The sequence below is a fragment of the Hypomesus transpacificus genome, chromosome 11 (assembly GCF_021917145.1).
Source record: "Hypomesus transpacificus isolate Combined female chromosome 11, fHypTra1, whole genome shotgun sequence".
NCBI classification, from domain to species: Eukaryota; Metazoa; Chordata; class Actinopteri; order Osmeriformes; family Osmeridae; genus Hypomesus; species Hypomesus transpacificus.
This window is the reverse complement of record NC_061070.1, coordinates 7,628,893-7,647,939: the sequence shown is the minus strand read 5'-3', so window position 1 is coordinate 7,647,939 and position 19,047 is coordinate 7,628,893. Positions and strand designations below refer to the sequence as shown.

The 19,047-nt window shown below is 42.8% G+C and overlaps 1 protein-coding gene across 5 annotated transcripts; it reads right to left on the bottom strand.

Annotated features, from left to right (window-relative positions):
* Positions 1–1,738: 1,738 nt before the first annotated feature.
* Positions 1,739–18,942, bottom strand: ccar1 (cell division cycle and apoptosis regulator 1). 5 transcript variants are annotated; one of them, XM_047029171.1, is made up of 28 exons: positions 18,879–18,942; positions 18,002–18,154; positions 17,630–17,805; positions 15,030–15,179; positions 14,341–14,373; positions 14,177–14,209; positions 13,891–13,917; positions 13,324–13,520; positions 13,043–13,169; positions 12,709–12,828; positions 10,668–10,857; positions 10,363–10,504; positions 10,072–10,227; positions 9,599–9,824; positions 9,160–9,273; positions 8,645–8,811; positions 7,623–7,833; positions 6,380–6,463; positions 6,056–6,244; positions 5,684–5,875; positions 5,223–5,435; positions 4,682–4,817; positions 4,370–4,458; positions 4,029–4,175; positions 3,817–3,937; positions 3,558–3,743; positions 3,107–3,312; positions 1,739–2,742 (listed from the first exon to the last, which is right to left on the bottom strand). In XM_047029171.1, the coding sequence occupies exons 2-28, from the start codon at positions 18,111–18,113 to the stop codon at positions 2,686–2,688; spliced, it is 3,801 nt and encodes a 1,266-aa protein (XP_046885127.1). In that variant the 5' UTR covers positions 18,114–18,154; positions 18,879–18,942; the 3' UTR covers positions 1,739–2,685. The 5 variants fall into 5 exon arrangements, 4 of the variants coding, with proteins under 4 accessions (XP_046885127.1, XP_046885129.1, XP_046885130.1 ...); XM_047029173.1 differs by having other exon boundaries at positions 1,739–2,739; XM_047029174.1 differs by having other exon boundaries at positions 4,029–4,169.
* Positions 18,943–19,047: the final 105 nt, after the last annotated feature.

Here is a 19,047-nt window from a genome sequence, read left to right as displayed (position 1 = left end):
TAAACAATTCTCTCAACATATGCAGGCCAACTCCCCACCCTTAACATCAGCCCTGCATTAAAATGTACTGATTGTCCACAGACCAGCCTGTGTGTGTGCAACTCGTAGCCCTTTGATAGCAGGGGGTTAAAAAGGAGGGGAAAGGAAACCACAAAGGGCCTCTGTTGGGGCTGGGGAGTGGGGTTACCTGCACTGCTCTCCATAGCAGGATTGGATTTCATTACACACACACACCACACACAGGGTGCTACAGCTGGAGTTTAAAGGTTTGTGTGTGTTCAGGAAGAAGAAGGTTTGTGTGCCACCTATTCAAAACAGGACATGATGACAAAAGAGCTGATAGACAGTCGAAATATATACCATGGCACTGGAGAGGTAGGTTTTGTTAAACTAAGCTGTGTCCTAAAGAAATGACACAGATGGGTGGAAAAAGATGTATAGATCTAATTCCTTCCCAACCTTTTTTTTCACATGACCCATCAAGTACGTCATCTTTAGATCAAAAGGGGACCCTGCCACGAGTCATGACTCCACAAACTCACAGCTGCTACAAGCAGGGGTCAAGATGGCTGAGTGGTTAGGGAATCAGGCTATTAATCAGAAGGTTGTCGGTTTGATTCCTGGCCGTGTCCTTGGGCAAGGCACTTCACCCTACTTGCCTCGGGGGAATGTCCCTGTACTTACTTTAAGTCTCTCTGGATAAGAGCGTCTGCTAAATGACTAAATTTAAATGAAAGCAACCTGTAGGAAAACTCTTCTGCACTAGTTATGACTATTTCCAAAATTGTAGCAAGCAGAGGCTGAAAGAAGACTTTGTGCTGTTCAGTCCACCCTATTCTCTATAGAATACTAACACTATCCTCACAACACATACCTGGAACCATATTGGGAACGCATTGAGGTGATGGAATCCTAACCGTCTGGTGAAGGTGATGGCCCTTTGAGGAGGAGCGGAGGCAGACATTCAGAAATGTCACACTGGCCTCCAAGTGGGTTTGACCTCTGGCTGGACATCCCTCTGCAGGACATGCAGTCATCACGGAGAGAGGATAAAGGACCAAATTAACGCAACAGCCGAACTTGGAGACATGTTTTGGTTCCAAGTAATCATTTGTTTTCATGGCTATTGTCTTCCATATAGGAAGTTCTCCTTGGAATGTGTAGGGGAAGAACTCCCTTCCTATCACATCCGCAGTAGCTTTTATGTATGCAAGTTTGAGCGAGTGTGTGAGTATGAAAGAGACAAAGGATAACGACAGACATAACATCAACAGCAGTAAGGCACACCCTAATAATGCAGACAGAGAGGTTACCCATGACAAGTCTTTTGTAATAACTTCAAAGCTAAAGAATATGGAAGTGGCTCAGGAGCAGGTGCCTCTCTTTCTATTGAATTATTCTCTTTAGTCTATATCAGACAAAGCAGCTAATGCACCGTTCAAGGGTTACAGAGTTTAGGCCCATCTCAATCCACATCTCAATTCTCCTTCTCTACAACGCATTTCAATGAGATAGATGAAGTTGCTTTTAGTCAGTTTACTTTTGAACTAAAGACAACTGAATCCTAGGATTGTCTACTTCAACAGCAAATGTGCTGTGCTTAACAATATCTGGTAATGTGTTTTATACTGCCCACTACTGGTAACAGTGAGAAAATGACGTACGCTTTCTTCAATGTTAAACATGCATCCAACTCCCACTCAAAGAACTAATGAAAAATACAGCAAAGACACAAAGATGAGTTAAAATGAACCATTTATATTTTGCACAGGCAATAATACATTGTCGATAGAAAAATAATGTGCACTGGGCAGCTTTGGGCTCATTAGATTTAGGGTAATCTTCCCAACTCCATGCATCACATCAGCCAAGTTACCCTGTCTAGCTCAAGAACAAGCCCCCAAACCTCCTAGAGTACAAAATAATTAAGGGCTCAAAATATTAAGGTTCATTTTCAAACAATTCCTTCTATTTTGTGAAACATTCAGCTTAGATTTGTAAATGGTTTCCTTTTGGAAAATACAATTTAGTCTGCTAGCCAGGTCTGTGAAGTTCATACAAGTGGCAACATCAGTTAACAGCCCAGTCAACAGAGAAAGATAACTGTTATTGTGTCAGATTGTTTGAAATTCTTTCCCTCGTTACCCAAACATTGTTTAATATATTTTTTATAAACTTTATGAATCCACTTGAACATAAATAACATCATTATTGCTAATTTGATTTCTCTGATAAGTACAACTCACACATACTGGCATAAATGTGGTGCGGTGGGATTCAGACTAGCATGTTTGGCAAAGCAATAAGTAAAAAGGAAATGAACTTAAGCCAAATTTCTGTTACAAATATGAATAACTAATTCCATAAGAATTTAAGATTAACACAAGCCTGAACAAAACTATTTTTAAATATCAAGTTTGTTAAGATTTTCTTTACAATATTGGAACGCTTCACAATTTACCTCAATAATACAACTTTAATCAGTTTAACAGACAAAATGAATGTACCCTTTTCGAAGGGAAACCATGAGGTAACATGAAAACATAACCAACCAATCAATAATCATCTATACATACATGGCCATGAAGAAGAACACCTCAACAAAAAACAAATTCCAAACAAAACAGGTTGTCAAATTAATCTATTTACAAGTTTAAAAGAAGATTCCCTCCTTTGAGTCTTCATTCATTCGTCTGAACCATTCGATTGAGATTTTTGGTCTTCGGCTTCAGAGGGCAACTTCTGGAGGAAAGCAGTTGTGCAGTTAGTGTGTCAGTGATAAGCTACAATGGTGCAGTTTGATCAGTTAAATAAGCACAATGCCATGTCCACAGTACATGTTGGGTGTGATACCAGAAAGTTCCTTAGTAGGAATCTGATTTTATCTTTTTCAAATACATTTGTATCCTTATTCAGCTATAGACCAATTAAGAACAAATTATCATTTGTGAATGACGTCCTGTGGCTCAAGGTTCCTTGAGGGATGGGGCATGGGCCAGAAATCATTCATTGAATCAACATTTTTCGATTAATTCAGGTTTAGTGCACTGAAAAATGACATGGATTGTATAATATGGTGTTATTATACAATCCTGACGTGTGTTACCTTCTGCAGGGTTCCCAGTAGCTCCTTCATGGTGGAAGTGAGGCTGTCAGCCGTCTTGTGGAGCTGGCTGCAGAAATGGGACTTCTGCTCCTCCACCACCTTCAGACTCTCTTCTGTCTGCTCCAGGTGGCTCTTTATCTCCTGGAGCTCCTTGGCCATCTCACCGTTCTCCTGCTCCAGCTGCATCATCACTTTAGCACCTTCATCTATAAGCAAACACACAGGAGGCCATCTATTATCTTTACCAACTTCTACTTTATTCCAACCCCTTGGTACTTTGCGGGTATTCATTGTACAAATCAAGTAAAAGTTTGATTGTAGACAAAATATTGATACTAGGTGTGGAGACTTGACTGTTAACCTCAAACTAATCACACAGCATAAAGGCATCCTCTCCCACAGTTTTTACCCATTTCTTTTTACGTTTAGGGAGATTCACTGCTCCACATACCCATTTTGGAATCCTGGAGCATAAGTTTCTGTTCGATCTCCTCCCGAGCCTTCTCGCTCTTGTCCAGCTTCTGCATCATGCTGCCCACGTCCACCATGGCCCCGTTGAAGACGATCAGACTGCCAGACTCTGAGCCTTCAGCAGGCTTGGCGCTGGCCTTGGGGCCTGCCAGCAGAGCTCGGTTCCCTGAGAAAGAGGCAAAACGTCAAGGTCGATTTGTTGTTTTTTGGGGGTGAGAGGTTTCGGTTGCGCGTCTCACCTAGCAAGTTATCCAGCTGGATGTCGCTGAAAGACAGAGCTGCCTCATCTTTCGCCCGGTCGGTCAGTTTGCGATAGAAGCAGGATTCTCTCACCACTGGCTTGTTTAACAATTTCTTTACCTGGAAACAGATACACATACATTGTGGACATTTATTAGTTGTAATCCTTTCACTTTTCAAATGCAAATGTAGGCCCTGTGTGTGCGTGTACCTGAGCACGGGACAGGTGCAGGCCCAGAGTGTACATAATCTCCTCTAAGTCTTTCTCGAGCAGGTAGCCACAGTGGCTCTGGTCAAAGTAGACAAATGCCATTAACAGGTCCTTGTTGTAGGTCACCATCTGCTTCTTCTCCTTCTCCTACACACACACACACACACACACACACACACACACACACACACACACACACACACACACACACACACACACACACACACACACACACACACACACACACACACACACACACACTTAACTGTACATATACACTGCACTTAACATACTGCAGCACAACAAAGCCACAGCAGCAGAAGAATCTAGAACAGACTGACCTTGTCTTTGGAGGACCTGTCCTTGGACTTCCTGTCATCTCTGCGCTCATCCCTCCTGTCTCTGCCATTGGAGTCTTCGTCATCCTTATCTGAGGACAAGCACATGTCTTACTGTACGCACAGAAGATAGGAAGGATGAGTAGGACAAATGTCATTTTAGGGGACTTTTATTTGGATCTATGCAGGTCCCAGATACTGTGGTATCTGGTATCACATGATAAGCCTGCCTGTTTTCCAGCTTTTAGAAATAGCTCTCCTGACTAGTTGAACTTAGAGAGAGACTTTGTGGGATGTGTGGGAAGTGGGCCATACCGTCATCATCATCATCATCAGCGTCTTCGGCCTCTAGTGGGTCATATTCCTCAGCGTTGGTGTTGCTGCTCTCGTCCTCGTTCTCCTCTTCATCACGAGACTCTTCTTTCTTCAGTACTCTCTCCTTGTCGTCCTCCTATTATTTAACATGGTCAGATAGAAGGCCAATTATTTTTTGTATCTGAGGATTCTTTTAGGAGTACAGTGCCAGTCAAACATCAAGTATTCTTTGTTTTTTGAGAGACAAATACATGTTTCTATTGTTTATTTGCAACAAACAAATTTAACAGTATGATTTACTAGAACACAATTTGACCAGATATTGGTACTAAAAGCTTCATTTTCACCAAACTGTCGGCAATATTTGGGGAAACTCATTGTATACATGTCGGTTAAATGCCCTACAGACCAGGATTGAGTGTTTGAATTCATACATTAAACAATGAAAAACAGGTGGCAATGTGTCTTTCAAAAATGATAAAAGGCTAGGTGTTTCCAAACTTGACAGGCACTGTATATGGGAAAAGTACTACACTCTCACCTTCTTTTTGTCCTCATCCTCCTTCGGCTTCTTTACTGCCGGCTCTCCATTCTCGTCCTCCTTCTTCACGTCCCGTTTCTCTGCCTCCTTCTTGGCTTTCTCCTTCTTCTCCTTCTTGTCATCCTTGGAGGGCACGGAGGCTAGGGCTTTGTAGATGCGGTACCCAAAGTCCCTCTGCAGCATCTCATTAAAAAGCTCTGCGAACAAGGACACCTGGATGTGGGGGTGGGGTGTCACAAAGTGAGACTGGTTCAGTAAAGACAGAGAGTGGTTCATTGAAGAAACAAATACATTTAATACTATATATACACATGCACAGCAAATCCTTCGACAGTCTACATGTCGGAGTAAAGTAAGACCATTGTCTTTTGACCCTGAGTACTTGGCAAACTGGTTTCAGAAGCACCACTCCTCTGGACTTTACCACCCCATTAAAAAAAAAAGCAGATGTTTTGTCTCACCTCAAAGGAGTGCTCCTTGTTATCCTCGAGCCGGTAGTCCAGTAGCACGCTGAGTGACATTATGCTGCAGTCGAACTTGCCACTCTTGGCTGCCCAGTTTGGGTGGACGATGATGGTGGGCTCGTCGGGGAGGATATACCGCTTCTCTCTGCGCTGGCGCTCCAGCTCTTCCTGCTTCTTCCTCTCCTCCTCCTGAGAGGGACAGGAGGAGAAAGAAAAAATAATTAGGAGAAAGGCAACAACTGTACCACAATTAAGTGCTCTAACCTCAATACACAAAAGCTCTGAAGAGCGCTCGCTTTTGTTGAATGCTGCATTTTTTTTAGTTTCATCTTTATGCTAACCAGACCCCCGTACTGGCTAGTTCATCACCTCTCTGTCCTCTTCGACACGCTGGGGCTCCTCCTCCTCGGGGGCCAGGCTCTCTGGTTTCTCAGGCTCCTTGGCCTCCTCCACCTGCTCCTCCACCTTCAGCTGCTTGGTCAGGCGGGCAATCAGTTGAGATTTCAGCCCCTTGGAGCTCAGGGAGCGAGACTCCAGCTCTTTACGCAGGTCGTTCACCTACAGGAGAGAAGGGGGAGAGGCAGCACTGTATTACCTGCCTGTGACTCTACTGGATGGGTAAACACGGGTACTGGGAAGTAAGGATGAACTTCAAAAGACATCCAATGGCTCTGCAAACTGCCACCGTCTTACCTTCATCGATTTCGGGTCGAGCTTGGCCCAATGTGTGGGCGTGGTAACCTCCTTCAACTCTTCTTCATCTTTCTCCTCTTCCTCCTTCAGAGAGTCATTTATACAGAGAAGAGAGAGATAGAGGGAAAGCAAGAAGAGAGGGACAGCAGACCGTCAACACACCACTTCTCCACAGTTTCAACTTGTGAAAACAAAAGTTGATCCGTGCAAGAAGCAAGGTCACATCTGTCTCTCATAGTCCTAATGAGCTCTCGACTGGGCAAAAGTCCACTGCTACTGTAGGGTACACAGGGAAGCTCTCTAAGCTCTTATCAACCCCACGGAAAGTGCCCCCCCCAGCGGCCAATCAAAGCAGTTCTGTGGAACACAAAAAGGTAAATCAATGACAGTGGCTCCAAAAAGGTCTGTGAGTACATTGGGTGAACTGAAAGCTGGTCTCCAAACTGAGTGTGTATGCAGTATCCCTAAACTCCTATTTGAGTGTGATTTGGGTATTTTATTCCTGTTTTAATCTATGTCATAAGGAAAACCAATCTCTACTTAAAGCCCAATAAGAGTGTAGACTCCAAAATCACGGGACAGACATCAGACAAAACTTAGGGGAGGATTTCTTTTGGAGTTCAGCTGTTATCGAACTGAGGTTAAAATATATCAATCAATCATATAGAAAGGACACGATTCTAGAACCAACACAGGTATTCTCACAACTGGCTCTGCAGGTTCCAGCAGTCTGTTCAGAATATTCATTGGTTCCAAGCAAATTATTAAATCATGAGGAATTTTAGGGCATTCTAAAGCCACATGCATGGTTGGTTGGAATAGATATTCAACCAAATTAATTAATTCACATCAATTCACATATCCCATGAAAGCCAAACTTGGTGCCTAATTAGCGACAGTTTAAGGGAGCTGGAAGCTGTTTTACCAGTTGCAGAGGTGTCATTACAATAGAACCTAGTCTCCTTCCACTGTATGTGTCTTCTGGGTTGAGGGAGTGTGGAAGTTTAGATGGAGGAATGGAGTAGTTGGAGCAGAGGGGAAGGGGTTTGGGGGGTGAAAGGAAGAAGCCTAGGGGTCTGGTAGTACAGTACTTTGCCTGTGGTGATGTCTCTGTGTGTGCGCTTGTGTGAATGGTGGTGGCATGTACTGTGTTGTGTTGTATGGTATTTCTTGTTTGTTTAGTAATTCCTGTGCCTTCCTGTGAGAAGCGGAAATGAGAAGAGAGGGATTAGCGGTTCAGTGCCTGTTCTCCATCCGCCTCCTTTCGCTCGGCCGACAGCTTCTCAGCCAGCTGCTCCCGGAGTCCGCGCGACAGCCCCTCCCACTCTGAGCGGGTAGGAAGACAATGCCAAACATCCGGGAGAAACAAAACCACTGTCTCCACATGTGCAGGGACTGTCCGCCCCTTGTGTGTCTCCTCAGGGCGGTGATAGCGAATCTCTGCAAAACGATACCTGTCGCAAAGGAAGAAGGCGCATTGGAAAGAAACATTCTGGTCAGGACACATTTCATAGACCAGCCTTTGCTAGGGCTAGCCTCCCCCACCCTACATACTGTGTAGGCTATAGTGCCACCCGCCACTGAATGGTCTTTGACTTCATTACAGTGAGCCCTGCCCTCACCCCCACAAACACACACACAAAAACAGACATCATTAGCATATGGAAACCCAATCTGCAGCTCTCCAACGGTTGTCACAGGTAACGGCGGCCATTTTGGAAAAGTTGACAGACAAAAACAAAGAATAGCCCCTGGTCCTGCCATTATACCCCTTTCAGCCAATCTTTGCTCAGTATTCTGCACTCATTTTTGATAGTTTACGTAGCACAGGGTTGTGTCAGAAAAGAAAAAGAATAAACAGGACAGTAAAAGCAAGTTAAATATGTAAGATATTTAACAGAGTCAAAAGAAAATTTAAACAAAGTAATGGTGACATCTTCTGGTCCAGGCGACTGTTCTTCCGACAACGTACTCATTCATTCATAACCACATAGATAAAAGACGCAGGACGGTGTCACACAATAACCGATGGGACAAATAATTAAGGAGGCAAATAAAATAAAAAAACACAGAATTATAGTAATTACTCTAATTAACAAACAAAAAAAGCCAACAAACATGTCAGAGATTAAGAGTTTTGAGCCAAAGTAATGAAACCATATAGCACGGAATACAGATCTTGGGTTTTAGTAACTGCAGGCCTAGTCATTTAGAGACACCGTCTAGGAGAGGAAGGAAATCGTTGAAAAGAGAACAGGTACTTACCACTGAGTGCACAAACTCAGGTCAATGCCTGTGAGAGCCTTACAACAGCGTATGGCTGTCTTAATGAGGACAGAAGCATCCTTTTCTGGGTCCGCTCCATCTAGAGAGGGTGACCAGTGACCCCCGATGGCCATGGCCTCATCCTTGCCCCTCATCCCTACCAGGAACTGAAAGAGAGAGAAGGAGCAATAAAGGGGATTCGTTGAGTTTAACAGAAAAGGCGAGGGTATTGGAGAAGGACAAACAAGAAAGCAACAGACATAAAAAAAAACATATAAAAAAAAGAGAGGGTGTCTATATAGACCTATACATGTCATCCTGATGTTTAATCCATAACCAGACAAACCAGACTTGGTGACAGATGGAAAAACTTGATCAAATCCAGATTGGGTGACACCAGTGGGTGTGAGTTCAGTCATGGAATGTGTTCCCTTGACAGGTATTTGAGGGCTAAGCATGTGCATCGTCACTAACCCTCGTCATCCATTTACCATTTTGTGCGTTTGTGTGCGTACCTTAATGAGGCGGGCGGGGTGTTGGAAGGCATCTCTAAGTTCTTGGGGGTCCTCAGCCAGAGCACAGGACTTATGATAGAGTTCCTCTAGGCTGGGGTTTGCCAGCAGCATTACCTACAGGGCAGACGGATCATTTGAAGTGTCAACGCAAATTCAGAACGGAGCCCAAAGCAGATTATAGATATTGGGTAGTCAGATTTTAAGTTATGTGGATCAAATGCATCCCACATGTGAACAAATACCCTGATTATGAACTTTAGGCAATACTTTGACAAATGCTGGTGGTAAGGAATGCTTTATGAGTCAGCGGAATCTGAATCACATTTATTACAAAGTAGGTTTATACATACGAGAAAACAATAGACAGAAATTAGACAGATAAAGATAAAACAAGTAGTGAAAGGTATAAACAGAAAATAAAAAACTGTCAGTGTCCTACCTTGGCGCTGTAGGTGTGGTTGGCGTCAGGTGGGTCGAGCACAGCTGTGTTCTTGACCAGCGAGTCCACCTCCTTGTGCATGATGTGGAAGTTACAGTAGTTGCCAAACTGGAAGGGCCGCGCCAGGGGGAAAGCGTCCACCCAGGTGAAGACGGCGTCAAAAAAGTCACTGGGGATGTAGAGACTCTGGTAACGCCGCCTCAGCTCCATCATGTCACAGTTAAATCTGAAGCGAGGAACAGAACCGCGCCATTACTCTGGTGTCCTAGCTGCAATTACAGGTTGAAGACTTTCTTGAAGTCATTGTACACAGTAGTCATTTTAGTCTCTCTCTCGCTCTTTTAAGTAATCTTAGCGGTCGTCACTCAATAACCTTTTTCGTTGTTTCTCAGCTGCTCATACAAAATTCTAATTCTAAAAATCTAACTATTCAATCGTTTGTGTTCGTCAGACATGGTTGTTGTGTCACCCACCCATCCAAGCTGAACTTGGAGAACTGGACAGTGTAGCGGGGGGCCGCCCTCCGGGGACGTCTAGGGGAGCGGTCACGCCGTGGGGAGCGGTCTCTGGAACGCTTGCGTGTGGGCGAGCGTTCCCGTGAGCGCCGACGCTCGCGGTCTCTCTCGCGACTGGAGTGAGGAAAGATTGGAAAAGGCAATTTGTTTCAATGTGTTCGGGATTAGTTTCAATAGGAAGATGATTTGTTTCTATAGAGACAAAAGTGTCTGATCTGATGTGTAAGTCTGTAAGTGTTTAACCCTGACCTGCGTTCATCCTTGGTCCTTAGGATGAGTTCCGGACGGTCGTTGCGGTTGGGGAAGCGAGGTGTGGGGTCCATGCGTCTGACGGGCTGAGGCTGGGGCATCATTCTCACTGGGGGCTGGAGGAGACCCCCTGAGAACACATCTACACACAGGGCCGCCAAGTGCACAAAGACAAATACGTCCGAAAGAAGAAAACAGTGAGGACACACAAACTATTTATACTACACTTGTACATGTACAAATTTTCTACATGTAATTTTTGGCTAATCATGTAGAATTAGTATCATGTGGAGAGTGCCCCTTACCTTTGGGAGGAGGCTGTGGCAGCAGGGGTTGGGGAGGGTTCTGGAGGAGGGGAGCCAGGGAGGCAGCAGAGAGCTGGGCCTGCAGAAGAGAGGGAGGGGGACCCTGGGTGGGGACACTGAAGCTTGTGGGTGGTGGTAGAGACTGCAGCATGGTAGGAGCAGGCTTCATCATAGGACCTGGAGGTTGGCTCTGGAGAGACAGAGAGATAAGAGAGAAGACAGAAGTTAATGTGACTTAGGTGTAGAGCTAGTGGTGTATATATGTAAACAAACAATTGTTTTTCAAAGAAAATATACATTTTCTAGAAGGAATAAGATAACATTTCCCCTACTTCTGTAGAGAAAGGAAGGGTAATTGAGGAAGTACCCTATTTCAAGAGAAAATTCGGGATAGCTTTTCCTTTTTTATAGGAAAAATTGTTTTTCACATTTGACCAACTGTGAGGTGAGAATGTCCTGGCCTGTTTGTGAAGTGAAAAATTGTGACAGATTTGATAGAGAGGATATAAGTTGTTAAAACAGTGAAGAAAAAGTGTATTTAAGATGCATTTCCCAATGAATTCTTTGAATTCTTTATTAATTCAAATTATGAATGAATTCAACAGCTCAACATGTGAGCCTTCATTACAATTAGTACAATGTAGAACAATACAAATTGAATGTGGACATGAGAGTATCAAAATCTCCTGCCACTTTTTAAACAAAATATTTTATGGTTAGCACCTTTAAAAACTTTTAATTCACTGTAAAACTGCAAATTTACCCTGTAGAGAGATTTTTCATTACATCATTAGAGGTAACAAGCACAAAGTTGAAAAGATAATTGAGAAACAAAATGAGGAAAACTAGACAGCAGTGGATATGGATTTTAAGAAATCCATACATTCCTATATATATACACATTCATATATATATATATGTGTGTATTAGTGGTGGGCCGTTATCTGTGTTAACGTGCTGCAATAAATATACAAAATAAATATCGCCGTTAATTTATTCTCAAAGTTGGGTTGGGAGCTGGGTCTATACTACGCAAGCTATGATGACTTTCAACTTGATATTTTTGCGCGGATGTATACCTAGCCGAACTGCACTGTAGGTGGTGAGAACGAATCTTCGAACCTGTGTGTATGCCTTGTGTACGAAATTATCACATCAAACGTGACGTGCTAACATGGATGCAGCTATGAAGCCGCCTGGTTTGCTTCAGGGGAAAATTTATTTTTAATAAGCTTCCAAATGGAAACCTCGACAAGACTAAGGTTGTTTGCACCTTGTGCTATTCAGAATTAGTTTACTGTAGGAGTTCTTCCAGTCTCAAATACCACCTAAACGCAAAGCATCCCTTAGCTAATGCGGAAGATGCCGGGCCAAGCACTGATGTAGTGCAGGGAAAGAGTCGTCCTCAAACTACTATATTTGAGTGCAACCGAGGCAAGCCCGTCAGCAGAGCTCTATCAGCCTGGCTAACTAATCTAATAAACACAAGTACATTTTATTGAACATAATTTATGTTCATCACCAATCATAGTAGAACAGCTTTCTCAAGCAGTTTGTGATGCATTTTGGAAACAGGAGATGAGCCCCTGGTCTAATGCACCACCTGGCTTGAGAAACCCGTTCTCAAGGACTTACTTTTAGTCATTATTTGGGTAGCACACATTCTGAATGCCTACGGCGGAATTCAAATGAGCCATTTTAATCTAGATTAACGCCAAGATTACAGAGAGATTAATCTAGATTTAAAAAATAATCTATGCCCACCACTAATATATAATATATATATATATATATATAATATGTAAAGAAGTAATCTGAAAGACAGGGAAATACACTCCCAAATAGAATTCTCCACAAATAGCCAACATAAATTAAGCTCTATACGTAACAGGGCCGTAAAGCAACACAAGTTGGGGTACGTAGATTAAAAGGAAAGAAAGAAGAGGAGCAGGACAATAGAAAGAGAGCAGAGGGAGGGAGAATCCCAGAGTGTATAAGGGGCAGGCCAGGGCAGGGGTGGGTGGGGTGGGAGTGGGGTTACATTTTGTCTGTTGTCCACGACGGAGTGCATGTCTGAGTAGCGTTGCTGCATCCCTGGATCAGGGTAAAAGTTGCCCATCTGTGGGGAAACTTGAGGTAAGGGCTGGGGCTGCTGTTGGTGCTATGGGGGGGATTGAGAACAGAGCAGTCAAAAACACACACATACCTCAAAAGTACTGGTGGCAAGATTTGATTTAATTGACTAGCCATAGCTGCGCAAATTCCGAATAAACAAAACTTGTTTTCAACCACCATGATTTTTGGCCCACACAGATAGCAATTTATCACTTTCTAAAAGTTTCCTGCTTTTTGGTGCAGCTACTGAAAGTTCTCACCGACTGGTTCGCTAACTGAGGTAAGGTCTGGATGCGTTGAGCGTTCCATTTGAAGGGCATGTTGGGGTTGTACACAGCCTCCACTAAGACCCTGTCGCCCACCTGAGGAGTCTTCCCCTTCACCGCACTGAAAGGACAAAAACATCTCATTAGTCAAACGATTAGACTTCTTCGCCATGGAGCGTCTAGCACAGTCATACATCCTTGAGTTGATCCAGACCTTAACACACAAGACAACTAGGTGAAAGCTTAATAAACCGTCATTACATCGCTTTCCTCACCTGAGCTGGAAGAAAACATCCTCGTCCACAAATCCGAAGGTGTCATGTAGCTTGTTGACCACACCAGTGAAGACACGCTGTTTCTGGGGCTGGGTCTGCTGCTGGTGACTGGAGCGAGGTGTGGGATAGGACACTGTAATCTGGGCTGTCTGCTGCGGGTTGGACAGGCTTAGACTAGTCGGCAAGGCCACAGGGGGCTAAGGAAGCAGAGAAAAGAGTGATGAAGGGGGAGTACAGATTAGATAGGTTCTTCCATCCATCTTACCATTTACAGTTGTCTGACTTATCTTATTTATGTTACATTTTATTCATTTAACAAATGCTTTTAATCCAAAGCAACATACAAATTGTACATATTGTACAGATAAAGAACCACAAAGGCAGGGTTCTAACAGTATTTCAGTAGTTAGTGCCAAGGAACTGTCTGTATTGTGACTCGGAGGGGGTAGTCAGAGGCGTCTTTACATGTGCAAGACTCACTTGCCTGGTTCTCTTCCCAGTGGCATTCTTTCTTTTTACTAAACTGATATGGAAAAACAGGATTGGTGAATGTGCCCGGGTGCTTACCGGAAACTTGTTTTCACCCGTCCAGTTCTTTGTCGTAGGTGCAGGGAGGAACACAACAAAAGGAGAAGGTCATTTTCCACCTTCAATATACATTCATAATTGATTCCCTCTTTTAATTTTACACACCCTTAATCTGACAGGTGAGTTCTAAGAATGAGGTGTCAAACCGGTACTCACCGATTAAGGCTAGGCTAGGCGGTTATACTCAGCGTTAGCTAACAATAGCAAAAGCACAACATTGCTGGAAGAGAAAAATATGAGTGTAGACATGCTTGTCAGCCATTACCTGAGACAGCAGTGCCTGCTGGGGCTGTGGGAGCTGTGAAGAGGGGGAAAAGAAAATCATATGTAGCGTACACAGGCAGGGAGTGTCTGGTTCTTGACTTGACAAAAGTCCACATCCCCACACGACTGTTAAACACCTGCTTCTGATACTTCAGCTCTGCTTACCCCATAAGAGTCTGTTGAGGGATGCCGATGTTGCTGAATTGATAGGGTGCACACGCAAAAACAGTAGTAAGAGCGTTGTTGAATGAATTGTTAACATGAATTATTTTAGATTTTGGCACTTGACATCTTAGTGAAAGATGTTTTAGTTTACATTCTATACATGCAAGTCTATCTTCATCCAACATTGAATACCATAATACAGCAACACCCTTGGAGAAGTCAACCTCCACAAAGGGAAGACTAAAAACCTTAAAATTGGAACAACCTTTTAATAAATTGAAGTTGCAAGCATATAAGTGTAAAACTGATATGTGAACAGACTTCTGTGGGATATAGTATTTTCTGTGGGAACATGTTTTAGATATCTGTGCAATCATTTGTTTTGTTGACACACTGTGACACTGATTGCCGGCCATCATCCCAAATATGTACAACTAAACCTAGTTGGCTCAATAGTCATCATCAGTAGAGTACTAACAAGCCTTTATCAAAACTCTGTGACAGACTGTAACATCCTCAAACATTACATACTGGATGTTTTCCTTTAGAATAAGAATTTGTACTCATACAAACATAACAAATGTCAAATGAGTCACAAAAATGGCAAAAGAAAACGCTTGGACTTTCAGTCCAAGTACAGTTCTTAACACAGTAGCCTAAAACAAGTCGACGGCAACAACGACTAATACCTGATGAGGGACATTGTAGAGCTGCTGTTGGGGTGGTGGCTGTGGAGGTGGCTGCTGTTGCTGCTGCTGTTGGTGTTGTTGTTGTTGTTGTTGTTGCTGCTGCTGCTGCTGCTGCTGTTGATACTGCTGCAAGGCTGAGTTTATCTGGGACTGTGATATATAAGGACAGATATAAGAGTTGTGGTCATCTGATTGATAGGCTTACTGCGGGGTGATGCATCACACATTTAATACATGTTGGGGAGGGGGGACAAAATACATAACTATACTAGACGTGGGGTCAGATGGCTGAGCGGTTAGGGAGTCGAGCTGATAATCAGAAGGTTGTTGGTTTGATTCCTGGCCGTCCCAAATGACGTTGTGTTCTTGGGCAAGGCACTTCACCCTACTTGCCTCAGGGAGAATGTCTCTGTACTTACTGTAAGTCGCTCTGGGTAAGAGCGTCTACTAAATGACTACATGTAAATGTCACTAGGTTGCGCCAACTTTCAGCCTTTTTTGGGGGTATTTCACACTGTTCCTTAAGGTCTCCGAACAGGGTATGTAACATTGGTTGGGCTGATAATAGCCCGGGTGCTGTTCTATGCCTATGGAGGATTATAGGGGCCAAAACTAAATAAATACTTGGATAAATAAATAATTATATAACACAAAGCTTAAAGAAATGACTAATATTACCAGTCGATCGAGCTCTCTTCGTTCTAGAGGGATCCTCTATCGCCTCACTCTGCAGCTGCTAGGGGTGTGCGATACTGCAAAATGTGGTATTGATCCGATACCAAGGAGTAAATACAGGGCCATACGGCGCCCCTGCCAATATTGCTGATTTACAATATTACTTTTTACTTAGAAAAGCAGTTTATCTACTTTCGTGTCGAGGGCGCAATGCCTCATAATTTATTAAGTGAATGCAACACCAGTGTGAAAATTTGAATTACAATTTAAAATTAGAATTTATGGTCATTTAATGATTTTTCCTTTAATTACTTGTTCATGATTATGATCATAATAAAACACAGGACAGTTTTGTCAAAAATACTGTTAGTGTGTGCCGCTGAGTCGTGTTACTGCACGTACACGCCGGCAACAACTCAGCCTAGCAGGGGAGGGGTAAAGTGAGCTTGAGCAAAGTTAGTTGGCACAAGTTACAACCACAATGATGTAAAGGGAATTGTGTACTGAATGTAGAAACAGAAATTGAAACTTAAGTATCGATCTTATCACGCCAGTATCAATCAATAGGCTACTGATACCGACGTTAGTATCGATACTATCGGTCTTGAGATCGATTGGCCCACCCCTATGCTGTACCACCTCGCCGAGGATCGTGAACACATTTTCATTGATGTCTGTGTCAGTCAGGGCTTCAATCATTGCTTCAATCATCATCAGTCAATCATTGCTATAATTTCAGGGAAGCTCTCAATATGATGTAAAAAAAAAAACACTCGACCACTGTAGCCTGCAATATTTCATTCATTGAATCTGCCATCTTGAATGAGTCAAAAGCAGTCGATTCAAGTTGAACCACCAATCAGAGGCTTTAACCCGCCCCCTGACTTGGTGACGGCGGACAACGGATTTATTTTGCTGCAGCAAGTTACACCGTGGATAAATGTAAGGATAAATAAATAAATGTAAGGATAAATAAATAAATGTGAACACATTAAAACGTAAATATATATATATATATTATATATACACACACAAATACATGTAACATAACATTTATATATTTAGTGTCTCATTTAATTTGTAATTTATATATTTAGTATGTCAATTAGGCATTTCATTATATAATTAGTCATTTATTTAAGCTTTGTGTTATATAATTATTTATTTATTTAGTTTTGGCCCCTATAATCCACTATACATGCCATCTGGTGCTTCCTGTGAAATTGTCCCGGGAAAAAGCACTAGGTTCTCCTTTTATGGTATGCTCATGAATATGCTGCGCGCTGATTGGTTGGTTTTCAACGAGTGAAGCTGCGGAGCAATAACGCAACACGGCCAACAACAGCACTCATGGAAACATCAAAGGTGGAGACTTGAAATAAAAACGTGCAAATAAATCTACTGTGTCTACACAACACTTTTCAACAGATTGACTAGATATCATTTGAAATTATGTTAGTTGTTTCCACTTTACCACTTCTGTTGTCGAAGCAAACGGGATTGATTTAGGTGGGTAACGTTACTGTTTAGCAACACAAATATATTGTGATTCAACTCAGCTTCAGTTAGGGCAAACACTTTTTCACACCAGGCAATGTAGGTTTGGATTTTGTTTTCTTCTTAATAATAAAAACCTTCATTTAAAAAAGTGCATTTTGTGTTTACTTGTGTTATCTTTGTCATATATTTACTTTATTTGTTTGATGATCTGAAATATTTAAGTGTGACAAACGTGCAAAACCACTGTAAATGTTGGGGCGTGACAAAGCTGATGCGTTGATGTCACCAATACAGCTTTTTCAAAACCGATCGTTGTAGAGCTGCAGTTTCAAGTTGTGAGATTTAGATACAAGTCATACCAGTGAAGCATTCAAAATCAGTCTAGCACTTAACAGCAACACTACTTTTGAGTTAAGATAGCTTACCTGCTGCAAGGCGGCAGCGGCTGCAGCTGCGGCTTGCTGCTGCAAGGCTGCAGTCTGCTGAGATAGCTGGTAGTTGGCAGCTGACTGGGTGTTGAGGGAAGCAGCAGCCAGGGCAGACTGCTGAGAGTACATGGAGGGGGATGCACCTAGGAGAGAGGGTTGCTGCACTCCCAGAGCTGCAAGGAGGGAGACAGTGTAAAATGGGTGATACCCTTCAAGGACAGAAGATGCTACTCTGCCTACTCTAAAACTCATGTTACATCATGTATTTATTTATTTTTTTACAGATAACTTAATATGCATAGCATGCATCCAAATATGACAACATGTGTATAGTTGACAAACAATATTCATAGCTATGTGTCTGCTTACAGTGTAGACTGTTAAGGTCGAGAGACTGTCCAGAGTGGCCAGGCTGGGATACCGCAGTTGCAGCGAACTGAGCAGCCCAGGGAGGGTTTTTTTGTCCTCCGAACTGGGCCATGAGTTCAGGGGTAGTCTTGACAGAAATAATTCACTTCTTGGCTGCACGACAAATCAAAACATTACGCATTAACACTGATAGTCATTCCATCTTCAATTCAAAAGGAATTTCATAATATAGCTAGCTAACACAGCAACTTTCACAACAACAAATTCGCTGACTCAGCCGCTCGTATAAGGCCGACAGGCAGCATTTAAAGGTAGCACCAACATTAGCATAGCTAGCTGGTTTATGTTTGCTTCCACGCTAGCCTCAATTCAGTAATATTTGCATAACACAGCTAGCCAACGTAACCTTAACTTTAAAGACTGTGTCTGTTTTACCCACGTCAGCAGAGCAAGCAAGACAGATCTCTTAGCTAGCTAGCTACATGCATGCTCAGCATAGTGCTGCAAATATTAGTACTCAAAACGGTGTGTAATAGTAACGGCCTGCTAGCTATATGATGAGCTACATTTCCTGCAGCTAACTAGTTAGCATACAACAAGCTAGCAACAGCAGATGGATAGTGGATCATGGCTTGTGCGGGTTTGTTTTTTGTGAGCGAGGCCTTCTGGTGACGTTGTTGTTGCAAGCCTGCTAGCCAGACCAGGAGGACAACACACGATGCGGTGATTGATGCTATTAAGTCACCAGGCAGGAATACATACAATCCTACATAGCACCAGTTTTTAGAGTTGAATTAGAAAACAAATAATATACATTTCTAATGTAATTACCGTGAGCAACATGCACGGAAAAACAAATATTGTTTGAACTCCTTACCACTGTCCTCTGTCAATGCACCGGACCGGTAAAGTTAGCAAGCTAGACTGCTACTGAGCAACGTGCGCATGCGTCAACATACACTCTACGTAACTAAGCTCCAAGTAGGTTATATTAGGCGTAGTTAGTCCCTTCCTTTTACAAATAGGTAGGCTAATACAATATATGG

What these genes read in the sequence shown, in the direction of transcription:
- ccar1 (XM_047029171.1), bottom strand. Translation starts at nt 18,113, where the DNA reads ATGGCCCAGTTCGGAGGACAAAAAAACCCTCCCTGGGCTGCTCAGTTC. An exon ending in TCGACCCGAAATCGATGAAG is followed by an intron (nt 6,245 to 6,379) that starts GTAAGACGGTGG and finishes TCTCTCCTGTAG; the next exon opens with GTGAACGACCTGCGTAAAGA. An exon ending in TGCACCTGTCCCGTGCTCAG is followed by an intron (nt 3,938 to 4,028) that starts GTACACGCACAC and finishes ATCTGTTTCCAG; the next exon opens with GTAAAGAAATTGTTAAACAA.